Here is a 23,620-nt window from a genome sequence, read left to right as displayed (position 1 = left end):
CATTGCTAAGCCCTGAATAACAAAAGCCAGTGATATTTACAACCGTTTGTCAGAGCTAATGTACCGCCGAGGAACCATAGGTTGCCAGGGTAGATGCTGGCTATTGTTCCAGGGTCAAGAGGGTGTGTTTGGACAGGAGCTCATTCGAGTACCTGGCACCTAAATTGTGGAATACTCTTCCCCTAGCAGTTTGTCAGGCCCAGTCTGGAGGCCTGTTCAGGAGGAAACTTAAAACCTTTATTTTTAGTCCAGGATGTAGGGGGTTTGATACCTGCATTGAGGTAGGTGGACACGATACCTAGTGTTGGGGCACCTCATTCGAGGTAGCTGTGCACTTTAGAATTTGCATTATTAGTATTATTATAATTTATGTATTAATATGTTGTGGTTTGGCGTTGCAGTTTTGATGGAATGCACAAGATGTTTTAATCTAGATCAGATGTGCCAAACTGCTGAGCCTGTAGTCTGCTGGTAAATACCACAGAATATGTGCATGCAGATATTTTTCAGATCCAGTCTCACTGTGGCTATTGTGACAGGGGAAACGCAAACCAGATGGGACTTGTATTGATTCATTCACTGTCAATGGAATTTGGTTTCAGACCGATGCTGGACATCATATTCATGTCCTTGATCGTCATATATTTGGTCTTTCTTTGCAGGCTTTCCAGCATATCCCCAATGGAGAGACTGTGCATTACTTACTTAGCTACTCAATTTTTAAATGTGCTAAATAGGCAAGATTAAGCCTGTAAAGCCACACCAATTCCTGGCGTCCCAAGCTTGCAGTTATTTGGGAAGTCAATGACAAATATGGGTTATCATAATATGATTTGTTGAAGTCCATTATGCTGTGCATTAACTGAACAGTCTCCTGGCTGTTGCCTACTCTACAAGTTAGCAGATACTTCATGGGCTTTTATCGGAAAATGTGCTTTGTCCGATATAAGCTGGGCATCAGCCTGGTAGTCATTGCTTACTAAATGTTTAAGCAATACAAGAGGCCACTGTAGGGAGGAGAATGTTAAAAAATCTCGTTAATACCCTCACACTAAATGCACACCACTGCAAAAGGTTCACACAAAGACTGCTTTTCTAGAATAGTCTCATTGTAACAGAATGTGGCATCTTAAGAATTTTGCAGCTTAATTATTCTAGATCCCCCACCCTTTACCTCACAAGTTAGTTCCACCCCTCTATATCTGATGAAGGTTCGCACTTTAGATAATCGTTTAGGGAGATATGCTTGTTAATAGACTATTGATCACATTACACACACACACATACACATATATATACACACAGAGGCGCGCGCTCGCGCACAGAGGCGCGCGCTCGCGCACAGAGGCGCGCGCACAGAGGCTCGCGCACAGAGGCTCGCGCACAGAGGCTCGCGCACAGAGGCTCGCGCACAGAGGCTCGCGCACAGAGGCTCGCGCACAGAGGCTCGCGCACAGAGGCTCGCGCACAGAGGCTCGCGCACAGAGGCTCGCGCACAGAGGCTCGCGCACAGAGGCTCGCGCACAGAGGCGCACACAGGCGCACAGAGGCGCACGCACACAGGCGCACACAGGCGCACACAGGCGCACGCACAGAGGCACACAGGCACACAGGCACAGAGGCAGGCACACACACAGGCACAGAGGCAGGCACACACACAGGCACAGAGGCACGCACACACACAGGCACAGAGGCACGCACACACACAGGCACAGAGGCACGCACACACACAGGCACAGAGGCACGCACACACACAGGCACACAGGCACGCACACACACAGGCACACAGGCACACAGGCACAGAGGCACACAGGCACAGAGGCACACAGGCACACAGGCACAGAGGCACAGAGGCACGCACACAGACGCACACAGAGGCACACAGGCACGCACACAGAGGCACACAGGCACGCACACAGGCACAGAGGCACACAGGCACAGAGGCACAGAGGCACACAGGCACGCACACAGAGGCACAGGCACAGAGGCACGCACACAGGCACAGAGGCACGCAGGCACACAGGCACGCACACAGAGGCACAGGCACAGAGGCACGCACACAGGCACAGAGGCACGCAGGCACACAGGCACGCACACAGAGGCACAGGCACAGAGGCAGGCACACACACAGGCACAGAGGCAGGCACACACACAGGCACAGAGGCACGCACACACACAGGCACAGAGGCACGCACACACACAGGCACAGAGGCACGCACACACACAGGCACAGAGGCACGCACACACACAGGCACAGAGGCACGCACACACACAGGCACACAGGCACACAGGCACAGAGGCACACAGGCACAGAGGCACACAGGCACACAGGCACAGAGGCACAGAGGCACGCACACAGACGCACACAGAGGCACACAGGCACGCACACAGAGGCACACAGGCACAGAGGCACACAGGCACAGAGGCACAGAGGCACACAGGCACGCACACAGAGGCACAGGCACAGAGGCACGCACACAGGCACAGAGGCACGCAGGCACACAGGCACGCACACAGAGGCACAGGCACAGAGGCACGCACACAGGCACAGAGGCACGCAGGCACACAGGCACGCACACAGAGGCACAGGCACAGAGGCACGCACACAGGCACAGAGGCACGCAGGCACACAGGCACGCACACAGAGGCACAGGCACAGAGGCACGCACACAGGCACAGAGGCACGCAGGCACACAGGCACGCACACAGAGGCACAGGCACAGAGGCACGCACACAGGCACAGAGGCACGCAGGCACACAGGCACACAGGCACAGAGGCACGCACACAGAGGCACACAGGCACACAGGCACACAGGCACAGAGGCACAGAGGCACAGAGGCACGCACACAGAGGCACACAGGCACACAGGCACGCACACAGGCACACAGGCACGCACACAGGCACACAGGCACGCACACAGGCACGCACACAGGCACGCACACAGGCACGCACACAGGCACACAGGCACGCACACCCTCAGGCACGCACACAGGCACACAGGCACGCACACAGGCACACAGGCACGCACACAGGCACAGAGGCACAGAGGCACGCACACAGGCACACAGGCACGCACACAGGCACACAGGCACGCACACAGGCACACAGGCACGCACACAGGCACACAGGCACACAGGCACGCACACAGGCACGCACACAGGCACACAGGCACGCACACAGGCACAGAGGCAGGCACGCCCTCAGGCACGCACACAGGCACACGGGCACGCACACAGGCACACGGGCACGCACACAGGCACACGGGCACGCACACAGGCACACGGGCACGCACACAGGCACACAGGCACGCACACAGGCACAGGGAGACGCACACAGGCACACAGGCACGCACACAGGCACAGGGAGACGCACACAGGGAGACGCACACAGGCACAGGGAGACGCGCACAGGGAGACGCACACAGGCACGCACACAGGCACGCACACAGGCACGCGCACAGGGAGACGCACACAGGCACGCGCGCACAGGGAGACGCACACAGGCACGGAGACGCGCACAGGGAGACGCACACAGGAACTCACACAGGCACAGGGAGACGCACGCACACAGGCACAGGGACACGCGCACAGGGAGACGCACACAGGCACCGACACAGGCACACGCGCACAGGGAGACGCACACAGGCACGCACACAGGCACAGGGACACACGCACAGGGAGACGCACACAGGCACAGGGAGACGCGCACAGGGAGACGCACACAGGCACAGGGAGACGCGCACAGGGAGACGCACACATTCTTAGTTGCTAGGCTTCTACAGCCGTGAATATATTTGTTAGTCTACGAGGAGAATTTGTGGGGAGGTGATATGGTATCAAAGTTGGAAGAGTATTACTCTAACTACCCTACAAACAATTTGGTTTTTATTTTAGGCTATGTGGAGTAGTCTATAGTATGTGACTCTAGAATTACTACAATCAACATACTTATTTTTCTACTTGTAAATAATTTTTACCTTTCAGCTTAGTCAAGTCAACCAAGCTTTATTAGATTTCTTTTTAAATAATCATAAAAGCACACATTGATGCACATCATAATCCCGAAACAAGATATTAAAAAGCATCATGTTCGAGGCATATGATCTGCAGATCCTACATTTAGCAATAGATCGCCACCTGGTGTTGGGCTCGGATGATTGCAGGTTGTTGTCTTCTTGGAAGAAGTCTTTTGTAGTCACGAGATAGGTGACTCCTCCCTTGGACAATACTGCGCATGGTCATTGACTCCATCCTCAGATTGTTTTTTTCCGTCACTGGGTTCGGATGAAAGTTTTCCGCTCCGGCTAGAAAAAGACTTTCTACTTTTTCGAAGCGAGAAACTTCAAACAAACTTCTTTCGACATCGAACACGCTTCGACATCACCAGCTAAATTCCGGTGCATTGATGCGGGCCGTTGGGCCCATCGGTGCTGTGCGGCCTACGCCTCATGGAAAGAACTCCATTCAAGAGATGCCTGGTATGTCGAGCAAAATTCTCTCTGTGACCATCACTAGGTTTGCAACCTCTCTCGCCAGAACACCACGTGTCGACCTGCACAGCCTGTGCCTCCTTCCGATCGAAGAAAACAATTCGAGATCGGATGGCCTGTCGACACGAAATGAGAAGATCAGCACCAGCACCGGATGCCATCTTTGAAGAGGAGATCGACAAAGAAGACTTCTCCGAGGACGAATATCCAATCGAAGATATCTCTGAGGACGAGGCTCCACTTGGTGCAGAAGAGGACTCGCCTGATCTCAAGATAATATCGGGGCCAGAGGATTCGGACGATTCGATCCCGTCTCGACAACCTGTGAGTACATCTGCCCCTGCAAGACAGACATTACCCAAACAGAAGGCAATGGTCAGCACTCCGCCCATGGGTCCCAGTCTAGACCAACATTTACCCTCTAACGCCCCACCTTCGGGCCCGGCTCCGAGGTAAGACAGTACGCCTTCCGGTGCCTCGGCACCGGAAAAACACCATGTGTCAGTTACACCTCCTCCATTGGCACCAAAACATCCTTCGGCACCGAAGGATTCGTCGGCACCGAACATAAAAAAAACCCTTCGGCACCCTGTACCGGCGCCATTGACAAAAATTGTACCAAACCGAAAGCTTCGACTCCGAAACCTTCCGGTTCAAAAAACAGAGGGGAAGCCAATTTCCGGCGCCACAGGCCCCGAAAACCTGTCTCCACACCAAAACTTCTAACACCGGTACCGACGACCCCAGATAAGGCTAAACAACATTCGGCACCGAATTGCCAAAAGACTCAAGTACTCCTCATAAGGCAAAAAGTACCAAACCACCTCTATCGGCTCTGAAAAGATCGACGCTGAAGGTTATAGAAGAGAAGGAACTGTTTAAACCAGATCCAAGAAAGAAAAAAGTCCATATTAACCAAAAACTGGACATGTGGAAGCAATTCCTTATAAGAGACCAACAGACACACCACTTACACCTGTGGTCCCTGCCAAAAAGGACTGTGCAACTTCTCCAATGCACCCTTCCTCTCCTTCTTCTTCTTCTCCTGTTAATCCATATGTACAATCTATAACTTCTCCTATTCGCTCTCCTGCATCATCACACCACACTGATGAGGAGTAGGTTTTGGGTGGGGGGGGTGATCTTTTAGAAACACATACATACCCTTTAGATGAAGATGCTAACACAGAAAACCCTAAGGATGATGAGGATGCATATCATTTCTCACCAAATAATGCACCAGACATCCCTGATCCTCAGTACTACCCAACAAAACCTTCCCCTACAGAGGACAGTGTTGGTTTTAATCATTTGTTAAACAGAGCTGCACTTTACCATGGGGTTCCAATGCACTCTGATGACATTGAGGAGGACTTCTTGTTAGACACTTTTGAACAGTCACAAGTTCTACTCAAATACTACCAATGATTAAGGAAGTCATGAAACATGCACCAGAGATTTTTAAAGATCCAGTAAAGCTGTAGTGTGTTAAATCCTAGAATCGAGAAAGTATAGGCTAGCACCAGCTGATCCAGTATACATTAAGGGTCATCTGCCACTAGACTCCTTGGTGGTGTCTAATGCGCGCAAAAGGGCCAATTCTCAAACTTCTGGGGACACACCCCCGCCTGACAGAGTCCAAGATCATTGATGCGTCTGGAAACAAATTGCTGCACTAGCAACAAACATATGGCGCATAGCAAATACACAGGCTTTACTCTCACGCTACAACAGGGCCCATTTTGAACAACTAGAAAAGTTAATGGAACACCTACCAGATCAACACAAGGATCTAGCAGCGGAACTTTTACAACAAGGCAAATTAATTTCAAATGCCTCAATTAAATGTGCACTAGATGTAGCTGACACAGCATCCATAGCAGTAAACACTAGTGTTATTCTCAGGCGTCACGTGTGGTTACGCATCTCAGGTTTTAAACCAGAGGTACAAACTACCATTCTAAACCAGCCCTTTAATCGGAACGAATTGTTCGGGCCGGAGGTAGATAATACATTAGAAAAGATGAAAAAAGACACGGATACCGGTAAGTCTATGGGGGCGTTACAATACACCCAAGCTAGAGGTTCCTTTCGCGGCTCCTCTTATAGAGGAGGCTCCAAGCAGACAGGCGCAGACACATCTTTTAAAACACACATGCAGACCTCCTCTAATAGAGGATTTTTTAGAGGAGGATTCAGAGGCAATAACAAGGGTAGAGGTAGTAACACCAACCGCTCCTAAACAATGACTTCCCTCCGCCTCCCCTACAGCACTCTACTCCTGTGGGGGGCAGACTTTCACAGTTCCTACCTGTCTGGAACTCCATCACAACAGACAGGTGGGTAAGACAGATTATCCAACATGGCTACTGCCTAGAACTCACAGCAACCCCCCCAAACATACCACCCAGGCAGCGTCCAATGTCTACAGAACACATAACTCTGCTTCAACAGGAAGTTCTAGCACTTATACAAAAAGATGCTATTCAAGTAGTTCCATTAGAAGAACAAGGAACAGGAGTCTACTCCCTGTACTTCTAATTCCAAAAAAAGACTGGACTTTAAGACCAATTCTCTACCTCAGGCCACTCAATCACTACATTCAATCAGATCAATTTCACATGATCACTTTACAACAGGTACTCCCATTACTATAACAGGGAGATTTTCTGTCCACACTAGTCCTAAAGGACTCCTATTTTCAAATTCCAATACATCCTGCTCACCGGAAGCATTTAAGGTTTGTCATACAAGGACAACACTATCCGTTCAAAGTCCTTCCATTCGGGGTTACAACAGCACCACAAGTGTTTACAAAGTGCTTGGCAGTATTGGCAGCACATCTCAGAAGACAATAAATACATGTCTTCCCCCTACCTAGACGACTGGCTCATAAAGGCAAGATTGTACAACCAATGTGCACAGCACACAAAGCAAACCATTCAAACACTGCACAACTTAGGGTTTACGGTAAACTACACCAAGTCGCACCTAGAGCCTTCGCACGTTCATCAATATCTAGGAGCTACTATAAACACATCAGTAGCTTACGCCTATCCCAGTCAAGCCAGGATTCAAAGTATTCAGAACTTAGTCTCCCTTTTTCAATGCCAGCACTCTACAAGCCAGAGTGTTCATGAAATTAATAGGGATGATGGCATCTTGCATCTTCATAGTTCCCCACGCAAGACTGCAAATGCGTCCACTACAGGAATGTCTAGCACAACAGTGGAATCAGGCTCAAGGTCAGCACACAGATCTGGTGTTGGTGGACAGCCGTACATATCGCTGTCTACAATGGTGGAACACCAAAAATTTGACAAAGGGACGGCCGTTCCTAGAACCTGTTCCACAAGTAGTGCTCACGACAGACGCATCCCTCACAGGTTGGGGAGCCCATCTACTGCATTATACCACACAAGGTCAGTGGAACAATCAACAGAAACAGTTCCACATCAACCACCTAGAGCTGCTAGCAATTTTCCTAGCACTCAAAACTTTTCAAGTACAAATCCAAAACAAAGCGGTCTTGGTCCGAAAGGACAATATGACAGCCATGTACTACATACAAAAACAGGGGGGGGGGCACGTTCTGCAACTGTCCCAACTTGCACAGAACATTTGGAGATGGGCCATTCCTCAAAACATACATCTGACAGTAGAACACCTTCCAGGGATCCACAACCAGATAGCAGATCTGTTAAGTCATCAATCACAACAGATTCATGAATGGGAGATACACCCACAAGTTCTTCAACCATTCTTCCAAATGTGGGGGCATCCACAGATCTGTTTGCCACCCACGAGAACTCAAAATGCCCAACCTTTGCCGCCAGGTTTCCACACCCACGGTCGGAGGGGAATGCAATATGAATGAATTGGTCAGGCAGATTTGCGTACGCTTTTCTGCCTCTCCCACTCATCCCACTCATCCAACTATTAGTACGCAAGCTCAGACAACAGTCCCTCAAACTGATACTAGTTGCCCCTACATGGGCAGTCAACCGTGGTTCACCACGCTACTAGATCTCTCAATGGTTCCACATCAGAAATTACAGCTCACGCCATCCCTGTTAACACAGAACCATGGAGAAATAAGACACCCAGAACCAAGCCAACTGAATTTGGCGATCTGGCTCCTGAAGTCCTAGAGTTTGGTTTCTTAAACCCTACCACCAGTCTGCATGGATATAATTAAAGAAGCTAGAAGACCCACTACCAGAGCATGCTATGCTGCAAAGTGGAAACGATTTGCAATATACTGTAACAAAAGTCACATTGATCCTTTGGATGTTTCCATCCAAAATATCATTTGCTACCTTCTACATTTACAAAGGTCCAATTTGGCTTACTCTTCCATACGCCTGCATCTAGCAGCATTGCAGCATATTTACAAAATAGACAACCTCATCTCTATTTAGAGTACCTGCAATTAAAGCATTTATGGAGGGATTAAAAAGGATAATCCCACCCAGGTTACCACCTGCTCCAGTATGGAACCTAAATGTAGTCCTTACAAGACTCATGGGACCCCCTTTTGAACCGTTACATAAATGTGAACTACAATTTCTAACATGGAAAACTGCTTTCCTTGTTGCCATTACCTCTCTCAGAAGAGTTGGTGAAATCCCAGCATTCACAACAGAAGAACCATTTTTTCAAATACATCCTAACAAAGTGGTTCTTAGACCCAATCCAAAAGTGATAAGTCCTTTTCACCTAAACCAATCAGAGTTACCGGTGTTTTTTCAAAAAGAGCTTTGCACACCCTAGATGTTAGAAGAGCTCTACTATATTACACAGACAGGACTAAATCATTCGGGAAAACAAAACAACTATTTGTATCCTTCTCTCCCCCCACACAAAGGCAATCCTATCTCTAAAGGAGGTATTACTAGATGGATTGTTAAGTGTATTCAAATATGCTTTCACAAGGCTAAACGTTCACTAATAGTTCCTCCTAGAGCACACTCCACTCGCAAACTAGGAGCCTCTATGGCTTTCATAGGAAACATACCATTAGAGGATAAATGCAAGGCGGCAACATGGTCTACAATACAAACCTTCACTAAACACTATTGTGTTGATATACAAGCCAAGCAGCAAGCTGCAGTAGGCCAAGCTGTCCTTAAAACACTTTTTCAGTATGCTGCAAAGGATACAAGCGACCACCGCTAGGGGAGACACTGCTGCACAATCGTTGCTAAATGTAGGATCTGCAGCTCATATGCCTCGAACGGAAAATGCTACTTACCAGTATGCATCTGTTCGTGGCATGTAGAGCTGCAGAATCCTACATGCCCTCCCGCCTCCCCGGGACTTGTATCCGTTCCAGTACTCATCTTACTTAGATGCACACGCAAGGACATCCTTTTCTCTTTACTTCTACTAACTCCATCATTTCCCATCATGGCGAAAAAACAATCTGATGGAGTCGATGACCATGCGCAGTATTGTCCAAGGGAGGAGTCACCTATCTTGTGACTACAAAAGACTTCTTCCAAGAAGACAACAACCTGCAATCATCCGAGCCCAACACCAGGTGGCGATCTGTTGCTAAGTGTAGGATTCTGCAGCTCTACATGCCAAGAACAGATGCATACTGATAAGTAGCATTTTCCATATCAAATATATACAGATAATTTAAAAAATATATATATTCTTGGTTACCAATTTCCAACTTTACGCTTAATTATTGCAAACACTGAATGTGTTCAGTGTCTTAAAGCTGACCTGAAATATCAGTTTCATGTCAGTGTTGATTGTTTTTAGAGTATGCTTGGTTATTTTTAAAGCTTTTCTGGTTTTAGATTAGTTCTACTGTAATGTTTTAGGTAAACTACTCTAATTTAATGTATTTTCTCTTTAAGGAGTACAACTGAATAGGTACTTCCAGCAAGAGTTTCCTAGTCTGCAGGCAGCAGGGGACCAAACTAAAGATAAAGATGCAGTTGAGGATGTTTCTGGCCCAAGCTTACGACCTCAAAGTATGTGGAGTTTTTTTCTAATTCTTCCTACATCATGATGCAGTTAAAATTATGAATTTTGTTACAAAGGTCTGATCAAGGGTGATCTAAATTCTCATGCCCCAATGTCTAAAGTCTACTCTCAGCACACTGGATTGATTATTCTTTAATATGACTATGGTAATGTATCCAATCAATTTAATCCAAATTGTAAATGTTTTGAAAGCAAGTAGTTCAACATGTTGTTTGTGTTTGAATGTCCAGTTTTAAATATATTTTTCAATAATCTTGCAAAATTATTTTGAATAAAACATTGCCCCATTTACACAGTCTAAAGGTTTTTTAAATAAATGCCAAATTGCAGTGGTAAACTCATGTTTAGTAGTAGGTGTTTTAAACTTAGAATAGATCCACTTGCCCCAGTATTGAAACTTTCATAGATTCCCATAGCTTGTATCATTCTCAATCGTCTGAATGGGTGTCTCGGTAACAAAAATAACATAGCAGTAGGTACAAAAGAAAAAGAAAAAAGGCCTCAGCCTCATTCCCTTTTGTAGCATATCCGCCTGTTTTTGTAAAAGAGACCAAACTAAGCATCAGCCAATAAGAACCTCACCCCATAGAACCCTCCTGAAGGAACCTCAGAGCCTCAGATTTTCTACTGCACGTTGTGCTTAGGGAGTCTCCTTTGAGCTCCGCTCATTTTCTACTCTATTTGAGGATTTCTTCAACCTTTTGCTTCAGGATTGTTAGGTATTTCTTCTAAAATGTCTGACAAGGAGAGGAAAGTCGTGTTCCACCTGTGGCAAGAAAGGGCTGTATGTGGAGGACAGGCATAAGGACTGAATATATTGCCTGTATCCAGCTCATAAGGCTGCGGACTGCAAAATCTGCCGCACCTTCTCTTTAAAGGCCCTCCGGGACCATGAGGGTCGACTCCTCACTTGGCTCCAGAAATTGAAGTCCAGAAAAGACAGTGTCAAGCGCCAGTGAGGACTCTGCTTCTGCAACATCATCCAGAAGGTCAGTCAAAAGGGGTAGGGCTTCCCCTTCACCTTCTGTGGAGCGTCCAGTTAAGGCCTCAAAAAAGACCCCCCGTGAGTCTGAGGGCCCAAGTCCTGTTAAATCTCCTCACCACGGTTTAAAGGAGAGGGAAGGACCATCTATGCCTTCAGCAGTAGTGGAGACTGCTACAACTTTTAAGAAACCATCTTCTCTGTCATCTGAGAAGTCGGAGAAAAGCTCCAAGTTGTCGACAACGCAGCAGAAGGCTCAGTTGACAAAGGCGTCTAAATGGAAGGTGACTAAAGTTACACCGTCGACAGTACAGTCGGCGTCGACAGGATCGACCACTGTGACAGCGATGTCGACGGGGATATCGCAACTTAGTGATGACGAGGACGTCGTCGACGATGGTGACTGCGATGACGACGAGTGCCTAGACGACCGTGGCGACGACAGCGGGATTGTCTGTGGTCTCGTCGACAGCATTGTCTACGACGCCCATCTTGTCGTCAACAGTCGGCTCATCGATGGTGACTCTTCCGTTGACTACATAGATGACTAGTTTCTCCAGTATTAGGGTGTCTTTGTTAGATTCACATGCTTGAATATTCCCCGTCGTCTAAGTGGGAGTCCCACGGTAAATAAAATAGTAATAAAATACTAATAACATATGTATGTAAAAACATAACACATAAAATGCACACTAGAAAAGGTAGTAAATACCCAGACTTAATTCCTTCAAAGGAATACATGGTAGAGAGAAAAAACACTTGCAACATATTCCTGTCATTATGTTAGTCCAAACTACAGCCAATCTGGCGCCAGCACCCCTCCAGAACCTTCTCCTCAGAGCTCAGGTCCTCAGATTTTCTAACGCAAGTCGTGGGAAGGGAGTCTCCCTGAGCCCTGCTCAGTTTTCTCAACTTCAACTTTTCCTGTGATTTCCAGCAGGTCTTCAAGTAATAAGTCTTTATTTAGACCTTGCTCTTCTTGTGGGAAGCTGTGACTGTATTCTTAAGATCCCTACAAGAAGTGTATGTTCGAGGCTTATGAGCTGCAGATCGTACACTATGCATTAGATCGCCACCTGGTGGCATCTGTGGACTTCGGTGCCGATGGAGGTGGAGGAATCTGCACGTGCGGTTTGCTCAGTGCCGAGGCACCTGAAGGTGTAGTTGTCTTCCTCAGAGCCGAGCTAGAAGTCTGGGCTTTAGGAGGGAGCACTTGGTCTCGACTGGGCCCCTTGGGCGGAGTGCTGACCTTTGGCTTGGGCAGTGTATGCGGTGCAGGGGCAGAGGTACTCACGGGTTGACGTGATAGAATGGAGTCGTCCGGGTCATCTGCTTCTGATACGATCTGGAGATCCGGCGAATCTTCTTCTGGAACGAGCAGAACTTCGTAATCGAAGATATTCTCCGGTGCTGGCGCTGATCTCCTCATCTCGTGTCGAAGGGCCCTCCCATCCCAGATGGTCGTCTTTGATCGGAAGCACGCACAAGCTGTGCAGGTGGACAGGTTCTGATCCAGCGATAGACAGAGGTTGCAAACCTTGTGATAATCGCTATGCGGGAATTTTGCCTGGCATTTCGGGCATTTCTTGAACAGAGTTCTTTCCATGTGGTGTAGGCCGCACGGTATCAATTGGCCTAACGGCCCACTTCGATGACCGGAATGGAGGTTATGTTGTCAAAGCGTTGTCTTCGATGTCGAAGGGAGTTTCTTGAAGTTTGTGGAAGTTTTTTGCCCTTCGAAGATGCTGGAAAAGTTTTTCTAGCTGAAGCGGAGAAACTTTCATCCGAACCCAGTGGGGAAAAAAACAATCTAAGGATGGAGCCGATGCCCATGCGTAGTATTGTCCAAGGAAGGAGTCACCTATATCGTGACTACAAAAACTTCTCCAAGAAGACAACCTGCAATCAACCGAGCCCAACACGAGGTGGCGATCTAATGCATAGTGTACGAATCTGCAGCTCTACATGCCAAGAACAGATGCATACTGGAAAGTAGCATGGCTGTTGACCAGCTGTCCATCCCAAGTGATCCACATCCTCCATCGCCCTTGTGTTCTACAGGTTCCGAGCAGACTCTGGTTCTGAGGACGATGTGGATGAGTCCTTCAGGGCGGCACGCAGTGCCTCTGATTTAATTATCAAATGCCAGGACTATGGTGAGGACGATGAAGAAAAGTATTTTCAGGCAGAGGAACGTGCCGTGAAGCTTCCAACTGCGACTTTGCCTCTGCCGCTCATCTCCAATCTCCAGCCCATGTTGGAGGATTACAACTGGCGTTTCCCGACATCTCAACAGGGTTCGCCGGAGCTTACAGCTCCAGCATCTGTTGCGGCTTCTGCTGCTGCTCAACTACCACAACCACCGCCTTCTCCTCCGGTTCAGACGTCCATTCGGATACACACAACTGTGTATGACGATTACGTTCCTCCAGAACGTTAGGATGGTGAAGTTCATGATGATGCCAGTCACATGGCTGAGTGGGACGACTACCAGATTCAGACGCCATCCCCCCTCCTGTGACACCAGGGGATTCTCTTCCGGTGGACATTGCAAGTTTGCATCAACTGATTGATAGAGCTGCTCAACGCTTTAAGCTGCCAAGAGTCCAGAGAGAGGACTGTTTTCTCTACGACTTCAAGAATCAACCGTTTAAACAAATCCATACGGTTCCCATCGATTTTCATCTAGAGTAAGGGGGTAAAATTAATGCAAACACCAAATTCCATACCGGCGCAAATGCCTCGCCTAGAGAAGAAATATAAAGCACCCTTTGGATCTCCAGCGTGCTTGATTGCGCAGCCAAAGCCAGATTCGGTGGTCACCAAGGCTGCTCAGCGTCGGTCCCGTAACCAGAGTTCTCCCAATACAGCTCCTCCTGATCGGTAAGGTCGTCTCCTTGATGCTATTGGTCTCAAATTTTCAACGATGGCCTCTACTACGGTGAGAGCGGCGAATGCTTTAGCCATTTTAGGCCGCTACGACCGCCAAATGTGGTCACTTGTCTGCTCTTGTGGTCCTCGTCCCGGAAGCCTTGAAAATTCTTCAAGACGTATAGAGAACGTTGGAGGAAATTATTGACTGCGCTGTTGATAATGCTTGTACTGGCTTCCGTCAGCTTGCTGGGGCAGCTGTTTTGCGTCAGCAAGGTTGGTTACGTTCCACCTCTTTTCGCCGGGAGGTACAGGCGAAGATCCTGGATATGCTGTATGACGGCGAGTCGCTTTTTGGTGCACATGTCGACGAGGCACTGCAGGCAATTAAAGACACTGACACTGCTCGTTCTTTAGGGACTTTACAGTTCCGTAAGCAGTCTTTTCATGGTGGCCGCGGCACCTCTTCTACTTTTTGCGGAGGAAACACTCAATACCGCTCCTACCACCAGGTTAATCAACGATATTCTTCCAACCAACAGCAGTCCTCCCGTCAGCAATCTTCGAAACCCTACGGGGGGGGAAGTCTTCCTATAGAGGATCGCCTTCCAAACCCAATGACTTGCCTTTTCCCCCCAAAAGTTGGAGGTCGAATCTCCCGGTTCTCTTCTCAATGGTCCTCAATCACCTCGGACCGTTGGGTTCTGGAAATTGTAGATAAGGGCCATGCTCTGGAGTTCGTCAAGATTCCTCTTCCCACTCCACCATCCGACCCGTCTCCGGCCCACCTCAAGGAGCTTTTCCAGCATATTAGTCTTATGATCCAAAAAGGTGCTATTGAAGTGGTTCCCAAGTCTCAAAGGGGGATGGGATTCTATTCCTGTTTTTTCCTTATACTCAGAAAGACAGACTGGCGGGCGATCCTGGATTTGCGAGCACTCAACTATCTCGAGTGGCGATCCTTCCGTATGCTTACACTCTTAGAGATTTTGCATCTTCTCTCCATGGACGACTTCATTACCACCATCGACCTCCAGGGCGCTTACTTCCATGTCCCAATTCTTCCACGGCATCGGAAGTACTTGCGCTTCCGGGTGGGACCGAGAGACTTCCAGTTCAGGGTGCTGCCTTTCGGCCTACGCTTCAACATCATCAGTGTAACCGCTCGCATGAGGGCGGCTCTCCAGTGGTGGGCGCAGCCATCCAGCCTTGGAAGCAGGGACTTCTTTCCTTTCCGCCACTCCAGAACTCACTCTAACAACGGACGCCTGCTTAGAAGGATGGGGTGCACACCTTCAAGGGCTGTCTGTAAAAGGCAAGTGGACTCTGCTACAACGCTCTTGGCACATCAACAGACTGGAGTTGATGGCCATCTTTCTGGCACTCGAGTCGTTCCATACTCTGATCCAGGGGGAATCGGTGCTTATTCAAGCAGACAATACAACCAGTATGCATTATGTCAACAAGCTGGGCGGAATAAAATCTCCACTCTTGTCTCGGCTGGCTCAGTCGATCTGGGATTGGGCACTCGTCACCAGGTTACCCTGACCGCAGTTAATCTACCAGGCATCTCCAACATCCTAGTGGATTCCCTAAGCAGATCCATGTTGTTGACCCGCGAGTGGGAGTTAAGTCAACCAACCAACTCTCGACTTAGTCTTTCGACGGTGGGGTCATCCGTCCTTGGATCTTTTTGCAACACCGGGGAACAGGAAATGCCCATCTTACGCAAGTTGGCATCCCCACCACAGGTCGTGCGGGAATGCCCTTTTGGTGAACTGGTGCGATCTATTCGCCTACGCTTTTCCTCTGATTCCGCTGCTGCCTCGCGTGTTGTGGAAGATGTGGAGACAGCCTTGCCACATTCTCCTGATCGCCCCAGATGGCCCGACAGGCGTGTTTCTCGGAGCTGCTTCTTCTATCCCAGTGCGAGCCCATCCTCCTTCATCCTCGAGCGGATCTCCTCACGATGAACAAAGGTCAGATTTGCCATCCGGACCCCTCCTCTCTGAAATTATCGGCCTGGAACCTGAGCACCTTGAATTTGCCCATTTGAATATTTCGCCAGACTGCAGAGACATTCTCGCTCAGGCCAGAGCTTCCGTCTACAGTTAAAACCTACAAGCTCAAGTGGAAGAGATTCTGTCATTGGTGCGCAGATGCTAATATCTATCCTATTCATTCCACTCCGGCTCAGCTGCTCCCATTCTTTTTGCAACTGGCTCAATCGGGGCTTTCCCATTCCACTTTGAGAGTTTTCTTGGCAGCAATCTCTCGTTTCAGTCAGGATGGCTCCTCCTTGCTCTGTTCTTCCAGAGTCATCTGCCAATTTTTCAAAGGATTGTTCCGGAAGTTCCTACCTATTCGGCATCCTCCTCCTACCTGGCACCTCAATGTCGTATTGGCTCAACTAATGAAGGCACCATTCGAGCCTATCCACAGGGCGTATTTCAAGTTTCTAACCTGGAAGGTAGTCCTTCTCCTTGCTCTGACCTCATCACGGTGTGCGAGTGATATTCCCGCCTTCACCATTAAGCCTCCTTTTCTCCAATTTAAATCGGACTGTGTAGTGCTTCGCACCAATCCAACATTTTTGCCTAAGGTGCCCACGGATTTCCACATTAATGAACCTGTTTTCTTGAAAAATTTCTTTGCCGATCTTCAATCTCCGGCAGAGCAACGGGCGTCCTGTTACCAAGCCAACTATTGCACGTTGGATTTCTTCAGCCATTGCTTTCTGCCATCAAATCCGGCAAGCCTCTTCAGTCTTCAGTGAGGGCTCATTCCACCAGGGCGATGTCATCCTCTACTGCCCTGTTTGCCGGTGTGCCGCTTCATCAGATCTGCAGAGCAGCCACGTGGTCCAGCAGGCACACGTTCACGAAACACCACTGCCTGGATGCCATCAACGAAGCAGATGCAGCAGTGGGACAGGCAGTGCTTCGCAATCTTTTTAACTAATGTGAGCCTCTGTCTTCCCTCCTCCATTATGGTTTTATATGCTTACCGTTATTACTCGTATGACTATTATTGTCTCATTAAGTTTTCTTCCATGCTTTTGCATAACTATTCGAGCCTTAGTGGCTACTACTGCTCACTATTCTATTCAAGCATGCGAATCTATGAAAGATACCCTAATACTGGAGAATAAAGAGGGCTACATACCTGTAGACAGGTGGTTCTCCAGTATTGGTGTCTTTAATATATTCACATGTGACCCACCCACCTCCCCTCAGAGGCTCTCTTCTCTTTTGTCACTTTTGTGCTACGAAAATCTGAGGGACTAAGCTCTGAGGAGAAGGTTCTGGAGGGGTGCTGGCGCCTGATTGGCTGTAGTTTGGACTAACATAATGACAGGAATGTTACAAGTGTTTTTTCTCTCTACCATGTATTCCGATTAGGTCTGGGTATTAACTACCTTTTTTAGTGTTATGTTTTTACATACATATGTTAGTATTTTATTGCCATTTTATTTACCGTGGTACTCTCACTTCGACGACTGGGAATATTCAAGCATGTGAATCTATGAAAGACACCAATACCGGAGAACCACCTGTTTACAGGTAAGTAACACTCGTTCTTACATACTCCATCGACAACGGTACCGTCGATTATGCAGTCATCGACTGAGAAGTACTATTTCCTTGAAAATGATAACTCCGTACATGACTTCTCCAAGGAGGGTAACCCCCTTGCGTCCTGCTTTGTTCCTGGAAGAGGAGGAAGGATTCTGATGACTAAGATCAGGACTCCTTTGGGTATGCTCACAGTCCCTCTCAACTAAAATGTCAGGGAACAGATTCTGAAGGCGAGTTTCTTCATAAATGTTCTTACCAACACTCTTAACATCAGGAGACCGCAGGACAGGAGATGTCTGTTCCTTCCTCACTCTTAGCAGATCTCCATAGCATGCTGCAGGACTATGACCAGGTTCTCTCCGGTTACGACTCAGGCTGCCTCTGTCTCGGCAGTTCAATCTATACCTAACCCCACGACTCCGATGATAGTTTCTCCAGAGTTGCCAACCCAGGTGTTCTCTCAGCCACAAACACCTGCTACTAATATACCTCCAGCACTACCAGACGTTCAGGATGATTCCTCGGATGAGGATCAGAATTTTGATAACAGGCCTAATCAAGGCTTTGCGTGGGATGAGTATGTGATCCCGGATCCAGTGTCGCCTAGTCCAGACCCAGTGGATTCTCCCCCAGCGGATGTCAGGGGTTTCCATAAGCTGATGGAGAGAGCATCTAGTTGGTTCAAGCTACCTATGCCTTCCGTACAGACGGAGTGTTTCCTCTGACTTTAAAGAGCCCTATGGGAAGGTGACCCGATGCTCCGAAAGATCTTCCTATGGATCCCAACCGAAACCAGGAAGACTGTCACCCAGGCCCTCGTCACCAGCCGACTGGACTAAGGGTATACCCGCTACGCGGGAACAACAGCCAAACAACAGAAAAGACTCCAGCGCAAACAGAACTCCTCCGCACGACTCATCCTAGAACTCCCCCGCCACAACCACATCTCTGCCCACCTGAGACCTGCACTGGCTCCCCGTCAACAAGAGAATCATGGTCAGACTCACCCACGCTCACAAGGCTCTCCACGACTTGGGCCCCAAGTACCTCAACAACCCCCTCACATTCTACACACCCACCGCCAGCTCCGCTCGACCAGTCTCTCCCTCGCCACCGTCACACGCATTCGCAGAGCCACCGCCGGAGGAAGATCCTTTTCCTACCTGGAGGCCAAGACATGGAACTCACTCCCCATCCACCTAAGACTGACCAAGGACCATCTCTCCTTCAGGAAACCTGGCTATTCTAGCAGTAGCGGATCCCTCCTTTCCCAGCGCCTTGAGACCCTAACGGGTGAGTAGCGTGCTTTACAAATACACCTGATTGATTGGCGCACCACTGCCCAGGATGTTCTATGTTTCAGTACACAGAGTTGGGAGGCTCTCGACCCAGGGGGTCCAGAAACATGTCTGGGGGTGGTAGCTGGCGCGCAGCCAGTCAGCCAGAACACTAGTCAGGAGGCATCTCTAAGATGCCATCTGAGTGCATTTTTCATTAAATCCCACACTGGCATCAGTGTGGGTTTAATGTGCTGAGAAGTTTGATACTGAACTTCCTAGTTTTCAGTAAAGCCATTATGCTGCTGTGGAGTTCGTAATGCCAAACTCCAATACCATATATTCTCTTTATGGCATTACTGCACTGAAAAAACCTGTCAATGGCACAGGTATTGTAGGGGCCCAGGGCTCATTCCACTGTGCCCTCATCTATGGTATAGTGCACCCTGCCCTAGGGCTATAAGGCCTGCTGGATGGGTGACTGACCTATGCCACAGGCTGTGTTTGGTAGGCATGGCACACGTTTGCCATGTCGACTTGTAGTTTTAGGACTCCCCCTGGCCCACAGACTACACATTCAGTGTGTATGAGTCAGAGGAGGTCTTTGATGGTGGCAAAATATATAGACTTGCTCTGGCTACAAGGACCTTGGTGCCCCTGGCACCCTTTACTTGGGACTTAAATGTAGGCCAATGGAGTGCCAATGTTGGATCAAAGGTACAGTTTTGAGTAAATAACAGAGCGGGTACCTGATAAGAGAAACCAGGACACACTTGATCAAGAAACATCAAACATCAGGCAAAAAGTGGGGGAAACTATGCACAAATTTGGCACTTTCCTTCATGCTGGTATGGATCTTCTTTTTGAGTCCTGTGTCCATCATTGGTCAATGTTGTGCAATAAATGTCCTGCACTCCTCTGTGTTAGACCGAAGAGTGCTTGCCCATACTACCACTAATAGATAACTTAGGGTTTAACATGGAGCCCTGTATACTTCTGGAGAACCCCTGGACTCTGCACGGTATACCCACCTAGTGGCATACCCTATACAGAGCCAGCTTCCTCGAAATAGCAGGACTGGTGAAGTACAAGTCCTGCTGGCTATCTGAAGATAGGCACTTTCAAATAGCAGCAGCTCGTCAAAACACAAAAAAAACTGTTTGAGACATGAGAGCTGTAGATCACATGCTTTGCATAGCCTGCCATCTAGTGTTGGTTTCGGATGTTTGCACTTTGTTTTTCTTCAAATAAGTATTTTCCAGTATCGAGGTAGGGTACTCCTCCTTTCGGTGATTGTGCGCATAGCCATCTACTCCATTGTTACATTGTTTTTTTTTCCGCCACCGGGCTCGGATGTGAATTGCGGTGCTCTGGTACAACAGGTTCGAGGCATGTGGGTCCGGATGATTGCACATTGTTGAACTGGAAGAGGCTTCGAAGTATCACGAGATAAGTGGCTCCTCCCCTGGACTACAGTGCGCATGGGCATCCTCTCCATCTTCAGATTGTTTTTTTCCGCCATTGGGTTCGGATGTACTTTCTTGACTCAAGTTCGGAATTGATATAAAACACTTACTTAAGGCCAAAAGGCCTTCGGGGCGTCTGTATTGTCTTTCGTTCGGTGCCACGTACTTGATCCTGTGCTTTGAACAGTACGTCGTAGGCCGTTTGCCTTTTTTCGACACCAGAGGCCCCATCAACGATCGACGATGGAACGGAGCCCGTTCAAGAGCTGCTCCGTCTGCAACTCCAAATACCCTCACATTGATGTGCACCCAGTGTGCACTAAATGCCTATCCCCGGACCACGACGAGGCCAGCTGCATCGCCTTTTCTAGGTTCAGGTCGAAGAAGACACTTCGGCTTCGACGCGCCGCGAGACAGTCGACGCAGAAGACGGCGCCCGACCCGGAGAACCTCTTCGAGGCTGATGACGACAAGGGCGATGATGAGGATCCTGAACAGTCTGATCCTGCATCGGAGCACGACTCTATCTATGACGAGGACTAAGAAGACTACTACGTCCATGAGGAAGACGTCGAGGTAGATGACGCACAGGCCATCGGAGCCGTCGACGACGACTCGAGCGATGAGCAAGGCCCAACCCCAATCGCAGGGCCCAATACTGACACTGTTCTTTCTACGGCTCAGGTCGAGGCATCGCCGGAAGGCCTTAGCCAAGATCTTAATCCGCATTCTATAGCCCCGCATCAAGGCCCGGCTAAGAATATTTCTAAGGAGCCATCGGTCCATCAACCACAATCAGCGGTGAAATCTAAACCGAAACCAAAAGAAGCTAAACCGAAACTGCAACTGCTGAAGACCGTCCTCGGATCGACAGCTTCGGAGTCATCGGCTCCAATCAAAACCACGAGGGTCATCAGCTCTTTGGGGTAACAAGGGGGCGTCTGCCCGAAGATCGGAGCGCCGAAGCCTGTATTTACAGTCAAACACGTCACGCTGACGCCGTCGACGTCCAAAGATGGCGACACTGGCAAAGGACTCAGGGCTAAGAAGACTCTCGATCCGAAGCTTCCATCCTCCAAGCCCATAGTGGCCAAGACCCTCTAGTCGAAGAGCAAAATCGACCCGAAAGAACATGTTGCGTCGAAGCAAAAGAGCGTGCATGCTGCGCACCGGGAGCTCGAGTCGACGCACGGCCGCAAGCACACTGGTGATCAGACGAAGTTAGTCTGATCGAAGACTGCGTCACCCTCTGAAAAGGTCGGTTCGGCCCCAATGCTTCAGCCACCAATCAAGTACGGACTACACCCGACCGCTCGGCCCAAGGCGTTCGAGACACAAAAAAGCACCGACACAGCCAAAAAAGTGTCGGTAGTATCTCAAAATCGGCCCACTGAGGACGTGGTGTTCCAAGCGCCCTCCTATGACAATCAGTCAAAACTATTCATAGACTCTGATTCAGGCAGACTCGCTATTTACAAAAGGAGGATCGTTCAAGAAAATCCTTTGGAGTCATACAAGATCCCACTCAAAAAGAAAAGGGACTCTGCCACCGAACCTGTTCTTTTTGAACCTGTGGAGTCCTATGGACAAAAATATGCCTATTCTCCCACACATAGCAACAAGGATGTGGGGGAGGGATACAATGAGGATGAATTCACTTATCCTATTGACACGGATCAAGAGGAACCTCAACCCTGGACTGACCCTGTTGAGCCACACACCACGCCTGACACTCAGTCCTATACTGTTAAAACTTCGCCTACTGAAGACACTGCTGCGTTTAACGCATTAATTGAAAGGGCAGCCAATAACCTTGACGTGGAAATGCACGCTGACCTAGTGGAGGAAGACTTTTTGTCTGATACTTTCTCAACTTCGGAAAGATCGGTAAAGACATTGCCTATGCTAAAGGGTGTCCTTAAACACGCTGGTGACATTTTCAAGGAGACAACAAGGGCAAGGGTTGTAAACCCAAGGATTGAAAGGAAATACCGGCCTGCGCCTGTAGACCCTACGTATATCAAGGGCCAGCTCCCATTTGACTCCCTGGTGGTGGCTAATGCTCGTAAGAGAGCAAACTAAGAAAAGTGTTGATGCTCCTCCTCTGGACAAAGAATCCAAAATCTTGGAAGCTTCTGGCAAACGAGTAGCGGCTCAAGCGGCAAATATTTGGAGGATCTCAAATACACAGGCCCTATTAGCTAGATATGATAGGGCGCATTACGACACGTTAGAGCAGCTACTACAACACCTGCCTGATGCTTATAAGGAGGGATCAGAAATGCTGATATAGGAGGGAAAGCTGATTTCAAATGTATCCATTAAATGTGCGCTGGATGCAGCAGACACGGCAGCTAGCGCCATCAACACAAGTGTGATGCTTAGAAGGCATGCCTGGCTGCGCATCTCTGGTTTTAAGCCGGAGATCCAAACAACTTTGCTTAATCAGCCAGTTAACCCTGACTTTCTATTTGGTCCTGATGTAGACACGACCCTAGAAAAAATTAAGAAAGACACTGACCGCAAAATCCATGGGAGCCCTGCAGTCACAACAGTTCAGGGGTGGTTCCTTTCATCGCTCCAGTAACAGGGGAGCCTCGAGGTCAAGCATCACAGCAGGCCCAATACAACAAAGGGAGCACACAGACCACCTATAACAAAAACAATAGGGGTGGATATCGTGGGAACAGTACCAAAGGCAGAAAACGTGGAAATAATGCCAGATCCTCTGCTACAAATAAACAGTGACGTCTTGTCACTGCCCCCAGACTATGTAACACCGGTCGGGGGACGACTTCAGCACTTCCTGCCAGTCTGGGAAGGCATTACCACAGACAGGTGGGTGAGACAACTTATACAATACGGCTATTGTCTAGAACTAACCTCCACCCAACATACCCCCAAGGCACCGTCCTATGTCCGCAGAGCACATGCACTTATTGCAGCAAGAAGTCCT

The 23,620-nt window shown here is 48.8% G+C and overlaps 1 protein-coding gene across 1 annotated transcript in view; it reads left to right on the top strand.

The window, feature by feature from the left end:
- Positions 1 to 23,620, top strand: part of LOC147666283 (protein PRRC2C-like) — a 240,013-nt gene that overhangs the window by 125,288 nt on the left and 91,105 nt on the right. Inside the window, exon 5 of the mRNA XM_086949160.1 lies at positions 10,361 to 10,477. Within this exon, the coding sequence (XP_086805286.1) occupies positions 10,361 to 10,477 (117 nt within the window). The remainder of the gene's footprint in view (positions 1 to 10,360; positions 10,478 to 23,620) is intronic.

Source organism: Lissotriton vulgaris, unplaced genomic scaffold (assembly GCF_964263255.1).
Source record: "Lissotriton vulgaris unplaced genomic scaffold, aLisVul1.2 SCAFFOLD_1167, whole genome shotgun sequence".
NCBI classification, from domain to species: Eukaryota; Metazoa; Chordata; class Amphibia; order Caudata; family Salamandridae; genus Lissotriton; species Lissotriton vulgaris.
The sequence above is the reverse complement of the archived record's forward strand: the minus strand, read 5'-3'. Positions and strand labels throughout refer to the sequence as shown.